The sequence below is a fragment of the Bos indicus x Bos taurus genome, chromosome 24 (genome assembly GCF_003369695.1).
Source record: "Bos indicus x Bos taurus breed Angus x Brahman F1 hybrid chromosome 24, Bos_hybrid_MaternalHap_v2.0, whole genome shotgun sequence".
In the NCBI taxonomy this organism is placed as follows: Eukaryota; Metazoa; Chordata; class Mammalia; order Artiodactyla; family Bovidae; genus Bos; species Bos indicus x Bos taurus.
Window position 1 is genome coordinate 40,750,297 of NC_040099.1, and position 14,491 is coordinate 40,764,787.

General features: G+C 40.2%; 1 protein-coding gene across 10 annotated transcripts in view; it reads left to right on the forward strand.

Annotated features, from left to right (window-relative positions):
• The window catches only part of PTPRM (protein tyrosine phosphatase, receptor type M), a 666,940-nt gene that overhangs the window by 262,061 nt on the left and 390,388 nt on the right, over window positions 1–14,491 (forward strand). For all 10 annotated transcript variants that reach the window (XM_027525884.1, XM_027525889.1, XM_027525885.1 and 7 more), the window contains exon 5: window positions 10,808–10,923. In XM_027525884.1, coding sequence (XP_027381685.1) covers window positions 10,808–10,923 — 116 coding nt within the window. The remainder of the gene's footprint in view (window positions 1–10,807; window positions 10,924–14,491) is intronic.

Sequence of the window (14,491 nt, forward strand, 5' to 3'; positions counted from 1 at the left end):
CTGGTGTGCTACAGTCCATGAAACTCGACTTGGCAACTGAAAAGCAACAACAAATAAATGGGATTGCTTTCTTAATTTCATTATTAGATTGTTCATTACAAGTGTATAGCAACACAGCTGATTTTTGTACAGTGACCTCATATCCCGAGACCCTGTTGAACTTACTTATTATAAGTGCTACTTGTTTTTTGTAGATCCTTAGAATTTTCAAGACCCGCGATCTTTAGGTTTAGTTTTATATCCTGTTGTTCAGTCTGGGTACCTTTGATTCATTTTCCTGCCTACTTGCTGGGGCTGGAACCTCCTGTACAGTGCTGAGTACAAGTGGAAAGAACAGATGTCTTTGTTGTGTTCATGTCTTTGGAGGGAAATTTCCAGCCTTTCACCATGAAGTGTGATGTTAGCTGTGAGTTTGGGTTTTTCATAGATGCTCACTATCAGGAAGGACATTCTCTTATATTCCTACTTTGTTAGATGTTATTTAAAAATCAACCATGAAAGGCTGTTGGATTTTAGCCAGTGCTTTTCCTTTACTTATATAGGAGAGGGGAAAGTTTTATTTGGCCCTCCTAGGGTCGCTGACAGGATCTGAAACCGAGAAAGACAGATAAATGGGAGAAAAGCATATAGATATACTTCCTGTATGTTTTATGTGACACGGGAGCCTCATAAGGAAATGGAGATGTGCACACACAGACCTGAGTATGTTTATACTGGTTTTCATGAGGAGTGGACATTCATGGAGGAATGTGGTATTGTATAGACAATACTGTGAGTGTGGTAAGCTGAGGAAGACCCAAAGCAGGTGTCTTCACTTTGTTTTCCACCTTTGTCCTTAGAGATAGGGAGCTCCTTTCCTCTGGGCACTGGGAGGGCATCTGTCACGAGGGTTTTATGGCCTGTTTCAAGGGAGAAGGGAAGGAAAGGTCAGAGTGACCTTCTTGCTTCCGCTGTTTTCTCAGACTCCTTCAGCTTAACATATTCGGTGTACCCAGGTGCCATGTTTTTGATGGCATTTCCTGAACTCCATTAACTGTCAGATTATGATATAGTTTTTGTCTTTTATTCTGTTGGTGTCTTTTATTATTATATTGATTAATTTGGGGATGTTAAATCAACCTAGCACTCCTAGGATGAATCTCACTGGGTTATAGTGTACAATCTTTTTTTTAATTAATTTATTTTTTAATTGAAGGATAATTGCTTTATGGAATTTTGTTGTTTTCTGTAAAACCCCAACATGAATCAGCCATAGGTATACATATATCCCCTCCCTCCCATCTCCCTCCCCATCCCACCCACTCTAGGGTGATACAGAGCTCCTGTTTGAGTTTCCTGAGCCATACAGCAAATTCCTGTTGGCTATCTATTTTACATATGGTGATGTAAGTTTCCATGTTTTACTCTCTCCATACATCTCACCCTCTCCTCCCCTCTCCCCATGTCCATAAGTCTATTCTCTATGTCTGTTTCTCCATTGCTGCCCTGAAAATAAATTCTTCAGTATCATTTTTCTAGATTGTGTATATATGCATTAGTATACAATATTTATCATTTTCTTTCTGACTTACTTCACTCTGTATAATAGGTTCTAGGTTCATTCACCTCATTAGAACTGACTCAAATGTGTTCCTTTTTATGGCTGAGTGATATTCTATTGTGTATATGTACCACAACTTCGTTATCCGTTCATCTGTCGATGGACATCTAGGTTGCTTCCATGTTCTAGCTATTGTAAATAGTGCTGCAGTGAACAATGGGATACCTATGTCTTTTTCAATTTTGTCTTATAGTGTACAGTCTTTGTTATTTGTTGTCATATAACACCTTAAATACAAAGATATTTGCATATATGATTCCTTCAATTGTGAAATCTAAAAATTATACAGAATCATGCCTCATTATTGTTCTGCCTATTTTAACAAGTAATAATGAAAAAGATTGCAAAAATCCTCATAAACCTATGTGTCATATATTGGATAAAATGAATGCAAAATCTAAGACAGTTCCGTATTACTACTTCGCAGTATGAAGTAAGTCAGCAATTTCTTTAAACACTTAAGAAATGCTGAGTTCATAATATGGCATTCTTGATTCAAATTTATTCTTATTTTATAAAACAAAATTAATTTTTCAATCATATTTATTTGCATACTCAAACATTGCCTACTTTCAAATTTAGATTTTTATGAAGACATTAAACTGTGTGATTAAAATAAGAATAACAATGACAAATTAAAAAATTGGAACTGTTTTCTGAATTATGTTTGTTGAATAAAGGCAGACCCAATAAAGGCATTGTTTGAGAAATGCACAGAACTCAGAACAGTTGTTTCATTTTAAAGGTAGGAAGTTACTTGGGTTTTTCTCCAATGGACTATCATTTTTCTTCAATATACAGTGACTAATAAAAGTTATCTTTACATAGTGGCTCACTTACTTTTCTGTGATAAGAATGTTGAGTCTGTTTTTCCACTTGACAAATTATTCCATTAAGTTCCATTCTTACAGGACTGCTCTGTTGGTTCAGTGGGTAAGACTCCAATGCGGGGGACCTGGGTTTGATTCCTGGTCAGGGAACTAATTCCCCCATGCCGCAACTAAGACTTGGCATGGCCAAATAAATAAAATTGTCTTACAAAAAGATCTGTTCTTACCTTACAAGCAAAACAAATGTAGCTTTGTCTTGAAACATGTTTGTTAAGAGCTTTCTGCTCACAAGAGTTTTTTGGCCTTTGTGACCTATTATCTTGCTCAGGTAGTGGGGATAATAATAATAATAATGCTTTCCTCAAAGGGTAAACGTAAGGATTAAATGAGTTAATGTACATAATGAACTTAGAACAGTGCTTAGCACATTTCTGCTGCTGCTGCTAAGTCGCTTCAGTCGTGTCCGACTCTGTGCGACCCGATGACGGCAGCCCATCAGGCTCTACCATCCCTGGGATTGTCCAGGCAAGAACACTGTAGTGGGTTGCCATTTCCTTCTCCAATGCAGGAAAGTGAAAAGTGAAAGTGAAGTCACTCAGTCGTGCCCGACTCTTAGCGTTAGCGACCCCATGGACTGCAGCCTACCAGGCTCCTCCATCCATGCGATTTTCCAGGCAAGAGTACTGGAGTGGGGTGCCATCGCCTTCTCTAAGACCTCAGTAAATGTTAGCTGCTATTATTATGCCTGAATTCTGATTGACCCACTGGAATGAATTAGCTGCAGATTGTAACTCTAAGTAGAAATACTGATTGGTTTCTTAGATGGGATAATTTAGCAGTGTCTGTTTTAAAAGTTAAAAAAAAAAGTTTGCAAAACAGATTGTGTTCAGATAGTACCGGGTATTCTCTTTAGCAGAAGTTGGCTCTTTTGTTTGCAATGATGTGCTGCACAAATAGTAGTGTTGACTCTGCATTCTGGCAGGCAGGCATGGCCCCAGTCCATCTCAGCCTTTGCCATTACATTAAAATGTAAATGTAAAGACAAAGGGGTCAGGACACAGTCTGCCCGTTGTCCATTTCGGTTTGCACTTTGATCTTGCAAATTACCATTCTCTGATTTTGTTGTTAGCATTTGGTAGCAGGCTTTGAAGAATCAATGATATGAGACATCTACAGAAAGGTTTGCATCCTGGTCAGTGATAACTCCTGGCTTTGGAATCAAAGGCTGATGTGAGATCAATTAATACCTGAAAACCTCTATTCTTTTAAAAGTTGTTTTCTTAGTAAGAAGCAACAGAATATGGCAGAAATAAAAAAAAAACAGAAGAGTTCTACTCAAAAACCTTTTAATATTCATGGAAGATATTTAGTTTTTAGAACTCCTGCAGATTTTAGAGGAAAACTGGCATAGCATTTTGAAAGGGTACCCAGGAGACAAATGGGCCTATAAATTTAGAGAGAAAAAGAGAATTTTTCTTTTTGAGTATGGGCTAGATTGGAATTTTCCACTCTACTGGTGCTCTACCTGTGTTCCAATTAAGGTGGTTTGGCAAGGTTCAGAGCACGCAGCTCAGCGTGGACCTGAAACTTTTCTGGCTATAGACCTCCTTTTCTTGGGATCTTTTCCAGTTTCCAGTGATAGATCAGTTATTTTAAATAATAATGAACATTTTTGAGGCTAAGTACCAGGCACACAGAATGTCTTCTCCTGGCAGCATCTTCTTTGATCTTTATCCCAACCCTATGAAATACGTACTTTAAAAAAAATCCCAGTTTTGCAAATTGAAAAAAAAAATCCACTAAGGCTTGGGTTTAGGAACTTTTGCATCTATTCAAAGGCAGTGAGAGCTTGAGCTTGAACGTATATACACTGAGAGTGAAGTTAAAGTGTTCGTCACTCAGTCTTGTCTGACTCTTTGCGACCCCAAGGACTGTAGCTTGCCAGGCTCCTCTGTCCGTGGAATTCTCCAGGTGAGAATACTGGAGTGGGTAGTCATGCCCTTCTCCAGGGAATCTTCCCAACCCAGGGATCAAACCTGGCTCTCCTGCTTTGCAGACAGATTCTTTATTGTCTACGCCATAAAGGAAGCCCATATGCTGAAATTCCAACCTTAAAATAGTATTAGCCTTCAATTGCTTCCCAACCAAAAATATTTGTAGGGTTTACAGCACTAGGCAGGGAGAATCCAGGCATCTTAAACCTCTGGAAAGATTATCTATACCTTTAATGTTTATTGAAAAACCTTACAAATGCCTTTAATAGAAATCTTAACCTTCCTGATCTTGGAGGAAACTGATCTGAAACAAAGAATTCCACAGTCCCTTTGTCTTATTTACCCTGGTGGATGAGTTACTATGTTCTGTTGATGTCAATTAATTCTCTTAATTGAAAATGATAATTTGCTTATAAAAGGGTTTATGCTTAGTAGGTTTCTCTGTCTTCATCTAGTTTCCATTTTGAAGTATGGCTTTTATTATTTTAGCCAGATGATTTTTTTTTCCTGGAAGTCTTCATCTCAACCAAGAGACACTGTTGCCCCAACCAAAGACAGCCAATCCATTACAAAGCAGTGTGTGTTTGATCAGTTGCTCAGTCATGTCCTACTCTTTGTTGACCCCATGGATGGTAACCACCAGACTCCTCTGACCATAGGAGTTTTCAGGCAAGAATACTGGAGTGAGTTGCCATTTCCTCCTCCAAGAGATCTTCCAGACCCAGGGATTGAACTTGTGTCTCCTACTTCTACATTGGCAGGTGGATTCTTTACCACTGAGCCATTGTTCCAGAGGCGCCCACGCACCCCCCTCCCCCGCCCAAATACAATTTGAACAAAGGTATCAATTCCTTAGACGCTAACCTTATTGTGCAAATAATAAACCCTGGAGTCTTTGAGAAAGCCATATTGAACATCAGATCCTTTCTAAAGGAGAAAAGATAAGCCCCATTCTGAGAAGCATGTCTTAATAAGGATGAAGATAAAGAAATAATATCACACAGTCTTATCTTTGGCCAGCAAATTAAAAATATAAGTTATAACCTAAAAGAACTCCTAATATAATTAGAAAACTGTATTGATAAATCAGCTTTTCTATATCTTTCTCTTTGGTTCAGTAGCCACTGCTAGAAACAGGGCCCTTAGGAGAGCAGCCTCCCAGGGCAGCTTTACTGTGCATGAACAGACCTATGGCAGAACCATGACAGTTCTGATATTCCTGTTATTTATTATTGTTAGGTAAGCTGATGAAGCAGAGCACATATATTTAATCAACTTCTTCAGAAAAATACAGAAATTAATACTTAGCATACCCTGCTGGTAGAAATGCAGTTTGTTATACACTTTAAGGAAAGCAATTCAGCAATTTGTGTCTAAAGTCTTTTAAAAATGCTTCTTTTTGTCTTAGTAATTCGATTTCTAAAAATTCACCCTAAGGAAAAAATTAAAAGTCTACATGAGGATTTAATTATGAACTCTTGTGTCTTGGCATTCTGTTTAAGAAACTCAGAAGTCCAAAGTAAAGGAATGTTCCAGTTAACTTTTTATGTTCATATGATATATACATCTGTGTATGTGTATGTGTGTGTGTGTACTCTTTGTGACCCCATGGAGCCTGCCAGGCTCCTCTGTCCATGGAATTTCCCAGGCAAGAATACTGGAGTGAGTAGCCATGTTCTCCTCCAGGGAATCTTCCCGACCCAGGGATCGAACCCAGGTCTCTTGTGTCTTGTGCATTGCAGGTGGATTTTTTTTTTAACCATTGTGCCACCTTGGACGCCCGTATATATGTAAGGATTTCACGACCTTGACATTATTGACATGAGTATGGGTAATTCCTTTCTGTGGAGGCTGTTGTGTGCATTGTAGAATGTTAACACCATCGCTGACCTCTGCACACTGGGTTCCAGCAGCATCTGCCCCGCCACCTCCCCTACCCCTGTTGTGACAAACAAAAATGTCCCAGATATCATCAGATGTTCTCTGGGGGTGACACGATCCCTGATTGTGAACTACAACTTTTTCTTATAGTTTTAGGTAAATATTTAACAAGCAAAATGCTCACAATATCTTGTTAAATTTTTTTCAAAAGTGCACAATAGTCACAAAAAGGTAAATAGGTAAATACCAATAGACTAAAAGGTAAATACCAATAGACTAAGTTAAAGGATGTAATTTCTTTAATGACCAAGGCCTGCTCTAATAATTTTATGCAGAACCAGGAACTCCCACCAGACCTCAGAGCCGCCCATAAATAATGTAACTGCCAGATACTGGAAGCTTCTGTTGTTGTTGTTCCAGTAGGATTTTTTCTTTCATCTTCATTTCTCTCCTGACGATCACCCCCCGTTTGTATCTGTTCTCATAGTATGGTTTTCATCTGCCTCCTTACTTAGTACAAATAAGCAATCTGTAGGAACATTCCTGGAGTCACTGTGAGCCTTGGTGGATCAAAATGGGTATTTACCAGGCTCTCTCAGAAGGCCCACGCTTAGGTCTGCAGACAGGTGTCTCCGCCACAGGTTACCAAATGCTTTCCATTTAAAAATCATAAACTGTGCGGGCTTCCCTGATCGCTCAGCGGGTAAAAGAATTTGCCTGCAATGCAGGAGGCACAGGAGATGTGGGTTCCATCCCTGGGTTGGGAAGATCCCTTGGAGAAGGAAATGGCAACACACACCAGTATTTTCACCTGAAAAACCCCATGAACAGAAGAGCCTGGTGGGCTACAGTCCATGAGCTCAAAAAGAATCGCATGATAGATAGTGCAGAAAAGCATACCTATTTCCAAAGCTGCTTCTTAAAGGTAAATTTATATATGATTAAGAAACAAAGTAGTTAGAAAATTCTAAATTCAGGTTTTTAATTTAAATTTAAAAATGTTATTTCTTTAATTTTAATGTTTATTATTGAAAGTGGTTTCTAAAGGTAAAAAAATTATTTAAATCAAAAATCTTAGGAAAAAGAATGGAATTGATTTTAAATACATTGGACATCTTTTAATATTTTAGTTCATCTTGGTAGGAGGGATATGTAAATGAAGATGATCTAGGTAAGTCATTTCAGGAGGCAGTTTGGATTTGGATACAAATAAAGTATGCTATTTTTCAGCAGTTCAGAAACAGGCTGTAACATTAGAAAAAGGGAAAATAATATATGTGGCCCACCCTTGCTCTTCGAAAATAACGATCCTGACATGCCTGATAAAGAATGAACTTAAAATTTAAAGATTGAAATTCATTTTCTGTAAATTATTTTAGTCTGTGGGAAACTTATTCTTGATGCTGCAAACTAAATGTTTTTTAGCTTTCCCTGTGTGCCAATTAGAAAGTGTGGGAGCCTTTGAAAGGCTGCAGATCTCTGGGGGAGAGGTCACTCTGGGAAGAAAGACTTTCCTTGCATTCCTGCCTCCCTAGGGGAGAGGAGGGTACAGAGCTCTGCAGCCCCACGACACCTGGATGAGCCCTTCTGGATGAGAGAAGCTAAGGGAGCTCAGTCATCGAGCATAAGGAAAAAGAGGGGTTTTGAGAATGCTGGCAGCCTTGGAGGGTAAGGAGGGTGAAAAGGAGAAGGATCACAGGTGAGGTACAGGGTAGGAAGCCAAGGTCTAAGACAAGCATGAGCAGCACATGGACATTTTGCAGTGGATTTTTAAGGGAGACTTTTTTCATCAGTAATCAAAGAAAAGCAAATTTAATAATGGTGAGTCTTTTCTTGCAAGGTAGTAAACATATTTTTAGCACTCCGTGGTGTGGGCTGTCTTATACATTGCAAATAAGAATATATATTATCAGTACCTTTAATAGTGAAAGTGAAGTCGCTCAGTCATGTCCGACTGTTTGCAACCCCATGGACTGTAGCCTACCACGCTCCTCTGTCCATGGGATTTTCCAGCCAAGAGTACTGGAGTGGGTTGCCATTTCCTTCTCCAAAGGATCTTCCCAACCCAGGGATCAAACCCTGGTCTCCCACATTGTAGGCAGACGCTTTACTGTCTGAGCCACCAGGGAAGTCCTATCAGTACCTTTATGTCTTTTAAAATAGAAATATAGTTGGTTTACAATATCATGCCAATCTGCTGCACAGCAGGGTGACTCACTTATACACATATGTATGTTCTTTTTTAATGTTCTTTTGCATTATGGTTTATCCCAAGAGGGTAAAATTATTTAAATTTTTAGTAGCTTAACTATGTGGGGATATATCCAGGGTGATACTCAAAATAATTAGCAACCCTTCAGCACAGACTCTGGAGAGACCCTGGGTTTAACCAGGTGGGGTGACAGTACCCAAGTGGTCATGAAAGATGGCTCCACACCCAACATTTTGTGTTAGGAAGCCAGTATGTAGGAGTGACTTGCAGCCAGAGGAAGAGGTGGGAGGACAGGAGCTGGACAGGAGAGGGTAACACCAGTGAGATGCCCGACAGAGGACAAGTGATGGTGCAGAGGTCTGACAGCAAGCTGAGGGAATCCATGCAAGCTTTATGGAAAGAACAGCACTGGAAAGGGGCCTTGAAAGGAGCTTGAATTCCAACAGTCAGACCTGGAGCCATACCTGGTGGGATGCAGAGCCTGGGAAAGGCATTCAAAGTTACAAAGCAGTGTTGCCTAGTGGGCAGCATCTGAGCTTTGGAACTGGCCAGACCCAAGTTTCCACTCCATGTCTGGCTCTCATTGGCCAAGTACCCACAAGTAAAATAATGGAAAAAAACCTTCAGAGAACACATGTGAGTCATCAATGGAAAAGTTTCTGCCCCATGAAATGCTCCAAAAAAACGTTACCTTTTGCCACTTTTTGAAAACAATAGTTCTTTCAGCTTCTTGGGAGAGTTAGAAAAAGAAACTTGATGCAAGGACTTTTTGCACAGATCTTTAAAAACCATAGACCTGTGCTGTTCTTGACTAAGGGGAATTTGATTAAGTTAATGAGAAATAGTTGATAGGCTTCTAAGTGAATATAATAGTATTAGAGACAATGACCCACACTTATACTGCTGTTTTAGAAATTACTGAGGACACTTTGCATGCCAGGCATCATGAACGCATTGTTGCACTTATTGCTGGTCTTCAAATGAGTAACGGGGGTTTCCTCTGTGTTATTGGTATCAAACTACATTTTTCTTTGTTTTTGGATAGAAATTCATTTTCACTCCTAATTGTGCTTTTTTAAGTCTTTATTGAATTTGTTACAATAGTGCTTCTGTTGTTTTTATGTTCTGGTGTTTTGGCAGAGAGGCTTGTGGGATTTTAGCTCCCCAAACAAAGATTGAACCCCCAACCCCTGCATTGGAAGGTGAGGTCTTATCTACTGGACTGCTAAGAGAAGCCCCCTAATTATGTTTTTCACAGGCTAGTGTTAGTGCTATATATCATCTTTGGGTGCCCAGGAGTGGTGGACCATTCTTTGAAAGGTGTGATCCAGAGACACGTTGGCTGGCAAGGCATAAACAATGCCTTCTAGCTGTTGTTCAGATTTCTCTGTTTCTCCCAGAAAACATCACCATCCTGTTTTCTTCTTTTCTACTCCCTAACCTCCCCCTACCCCACCTCTTGCTACTCTTTCACTCTATCCTTGTACTGGTAAGAGAGTGTTTCCCTAAAGGAGAAGTTATAAAATTTAATTCCCAACCCATCCCTCCAGTTCCTCGATGGATGTCTTCAGTGTGCTACTGAGATGGATCTGTGCTTCTTAGATCAAATAGAACAATGCTTTGTTTAAACAGGTGTCCCCTATGGACAATGCATGTTCTGAAACTTAATGCTATTTAGCAGTTGGAATCATTCTTTCTCCTTGAATTGGAAATAAGAATCAGCAAAACCCGCCGTGCTGTGGCAGTTCCAGTGTAATTTCGCAGTCTGTCTATGGGGAGAGTATTTTGGTCGCTGGGAAATATTACATGAGGAGTGCTGCATACCAATTACTTGTATTAAAATATATATTACTCACAGCTCCGTACTTGGCTTAAAAAGTTTCCTTGACAACATCATTTAACTTCTTACTGTTCTTTTCATGTTCCTAGTATAAATATCTAATATGTTTTTGTTCAAAACATCAATTAGGCCTCAGTGTAATCTTTATTAATACAGATCTGTTATTACAAGAAGACTGCTGAGCTATGATAATTTGCACAGCAGGGACCATAAAATATCTTCTTTCCGTCTGGTTCTATCCCAGAATGCCTGGCTGTTAGAGAACACAGCAGATCTTTCCAGAACCTCTTTTACAGGCGTAATGAAATCTTTAAAGCTCTTAGAAGCAAAGGCATTCTTTTCTTCAAAGGTAAACAAAGGGAGAGGCCCGAAATTGCAGGCAGATTTGAAGAGACACAAACGGGTTCAGACCTCCACTTTTAACGTCTTTCCTTCTTCGTCTTCCTGCAGCCAGAACGCCCCACTTCCTGCGGATTCAGAACGTGGAGGTCAACGCTGGCCAGTTTGCCACCTTCCAGTGCAGCGCCATCGGCAGGACCGTGGCTGGAGACAGGCTCTGGCTACAGGTACAGTCACTCACGTTCATGGTTCAGAGTGAGTCCAGCAGGCAGAGAGCCTGTCCCTGGGGAGGGCCCCAGAGATCCGGTTAGTGTCAGGACACCAGCAGGGAGGAAGAGGATACTCTGAGCAGTCTCCCCAGTTCTTCTCTTGCTTCCACAGTGTGTAGCCAGGTAACAAAGAGTTCGAGACAAGTTCAATGTTATTCTTCATAAACCTTGCTGTGAACTTCTGGTTTTGCCCTTGCTTCTACTTAGCCATCTTGTTTGGACAATCTGGTTACTGAGTTGCTTTTAGAGCAAGATGTTGGAGTCCAAAATATAATACCCTCTCCCTGTTCATCCTCTTGGAATCACATGGGCATGTCACACACAAACTTATAGGCATTTTTGTTAATTTTCAGCTCCCTAGCCATAGGCCTAAACCTAGAAATTAGTAACACATCTTTTACTTTTAACCATTTTTATTTGTTTTTGTTCTGTTTTCTTTAGTCACTAAGTCTTGTCTGACTTTTTGCGACCCCACGGACTGTAGCCCACCAGGCTCCTCTGTCCATGGGATTTCCCAGCAAGAATACTGGAGTGGAGTGGGTTGCCATTTCCTTCTCCAGGGGATCTTCCCAACCTAGCAATTGAACCTGGGTCTTCTGCATTGGCAGGCAAATTCTTTACCACTGAGCCACCTGGGAAGCCCTTTGAGCATTTAAGTAGACATTTTATTGTCGTTGATGATGATGTTTGGCAGAAACCAACAAAATTCTGTAAAGCAGTTATCCTTCAATTTAAAAATAAATAAAATTTTTTTAAAGAAAAAAATAAGTAGACCTTTTTTAGTGTCATCATCACTTATGTGTCTTGTTTTATTGTCTTAGAAACTCTACCATCTGTATTTTGCACAGCCAGTAGTCTTATGGACAGATCAAGGGTCTCAGGAATTCTGACCAAATGGGATTAAGTGACCTGTCCCCTCTAACCAGTTTGCCGTCCACTTATTTAGACTCTAGGTTTGGTTTCCCCCATGGCATTCTCCAGTTTCGTTCTTGTTGCTTCTTGCTGTGCATCAGTCCACAGGCTGCTCGTTCCCCACCTTGACTCATGTTGATTTCACCCCTCTTTCCTTAGGGATCCTATAGTGGGTTTTGGTTTGGTTTGGTTGTTTATTTTAGCTTGCTATGGACCTGCTTTATATTCTGACCCTTCTGTGCATCTGTTCCACTCCACTTGGGCTTCTGTTCCACGCCTGCCGACTTCTCGGTACACATCACTCTCCACCTATCCTGTGTCTCCTTCTGCAGCATAGCAACAATTGTCATGTGTCACATTTGCCTGATGCCCTATAAAATGTAAAGTTTTCCCAGGTGGTGATAGTGGTAAAGGACCACCTGCCAATGCAGGAGACGCAGGTTTGATCCCTGGGTTAGGAAGATCCCTTGGAGAAGGAAATGGCAATCCACTCCAGTATTCTTGCCTGGAGAATGCCATGAACAGAGAAGCCTGGAGGGCTGCAGTCCATGGGGTCACAAAAAGTCAGACATGACTGAGCATGCACACATGCTATAAATTTTAAATCCTGTATTCTTTGAATCATCACAACTGAAGTCAACAGTCATTTTTTATTTCTTCTCCATTTCTGGGGGAAATGAAAAACAGCCAACTGTGCTATCCCAGGATTTGTCAGCAGGACAATGACAAATGGGAACAAATTCTGGAAGAGACACCTTAAATGCTTTGGGGGTCCTCTAACATCCATGACTGCATGTTGCCCTGCAGCTTTCGAGAAGGGTTGTGTCAAGAAGGGGTTGATGACAAAGACAGAATAGAATGACTTTGAAATTCTTAGTGACAATGAGATTGTCCTGGACTCAGCCTGTTATTTGGCTTGTGAGTCTTTGTGTTGTTCAAATAGTTTTAGTGTTCAATAATTTATTTCCTCTGTTTGGATAGGCATTTTGTGGGGAAATGTTTATTTTATTAATAGCGGATGAAATAAGACAAATGTCTTTTGCTTGCAAGGATGGCTTCTATTAACCTGGATTTGTATGAGATAGTTCCAGCAGCATAAGGGTTTGTGGCCGGGGGTGGGGGATGGTTTCACAGAGTCCTCCTGCTCTCTTGCCTGGGCCCTGAGTCTTTGCTTTAGGCCATTCTTCACAAGTCGTGGGGAGAAGCAGCCCTGGAAAACTAGACAAAATCCCTCTGGCCTTGGAGGTATGAATATGGGCTTTTCTTCCTTCTTCCTCTAATGTTATAACACTTAAAAAAAAAATGCTTTTCTGCATCTCAATTCACTTGGCTCCTCAAAGTAATTCTAAGATTCAGGCAGAAAATTGAATGAAAGATTGTTTTAAATTTTTCTGTCACTTGAATCTTCCCAGTAGTAAGTCAAGATTTAGAAATGAATAAGACATTCTTTATTTGGGGAACATCCTTTATTTGAGAGTTCCCTGGACAATAGGGAGATTAAACCAGCGAATCCTAAAGGAAATCAACTCTGAATATTCATTGGAAGTACTGATGCTGAAGGTGAATCTCCAATACTTTGGCCACCTAATGTGAAGAGCTGATTCTTTGGAAAAGACCCTTATGCTGGGGAAGATTGAAGGCAGGAGGAGAAGAGGGCAACAAAGGATGAGATGGTTGGATGGCATCACCAGCTCAGTGAACATGAGTTTGAACAGACTCTGGGAGATAGTGAAGGACAGAGGAGTCTGGCATGCTGCAGTCCATGGAGTCTCAAAAAGTTGGACATGACTTAGCAACTGAACAAAAACAACATCATTGTGAAGTGTGATCATTTATACTTACATTACACAGTAATTTGCATCTTTTGAATTCTACCATAATGCATTTTTCGGAGTTTCATGTTGCATCCCTTGGCTCTGTACTTTTTTATGAGTTTGAGGTGCAGGGTTGTTGAGAGTCACGAAGGTAGATGGCATACCTGGAAATAGTCCTGTTTCTTCACTTCTACTGCAGATTAATTCTACTCCGTTGTGTGGGCTTCTTATATCCAGAGCTAGGTGAATAATCTGTGTGCACTTACCACTCTGTTAGAGGGATTTGGATGTAACTGACATCACATGATTTACATCCAGGAGGCATATTGACAAAAAAAAAAAAGTCCATCTGTACAACGTGTACATCTTGATCCACATCTATGAAAAATGGCCAGTGGTTTGATTGCTTAAAAATATAGATTAAATATAATCAATGTCAGAGTCTTTCTCAAAAACATAACACACATAAATCTGAGGATGACACTAATGAAGAAGTGTTTATGGTTAACAGATGGACCCCATCTGCTTCCGTCTTCTCCATCTCATCCGTGGGCCAGGCAGGTTGCTGCCAGCATGGAGCTGGTCTTTCTAGAATACAGAACAACAAAATGAAACACAGCTCATGAGCCTCCTTTATTACAGCTGCAAAATACTTAAAACAGCTTCCAGACAGTGTGCAGGAGGAAGACAGCATCTATCAAAGTATTTTTATGTGGTAAAAAAAAAAAAACAAACTGATGTGCATTGAATCTGCTGAGTGTCCTTGCTGTGTACTATCAGATGTGGTGATCTTTGTATGA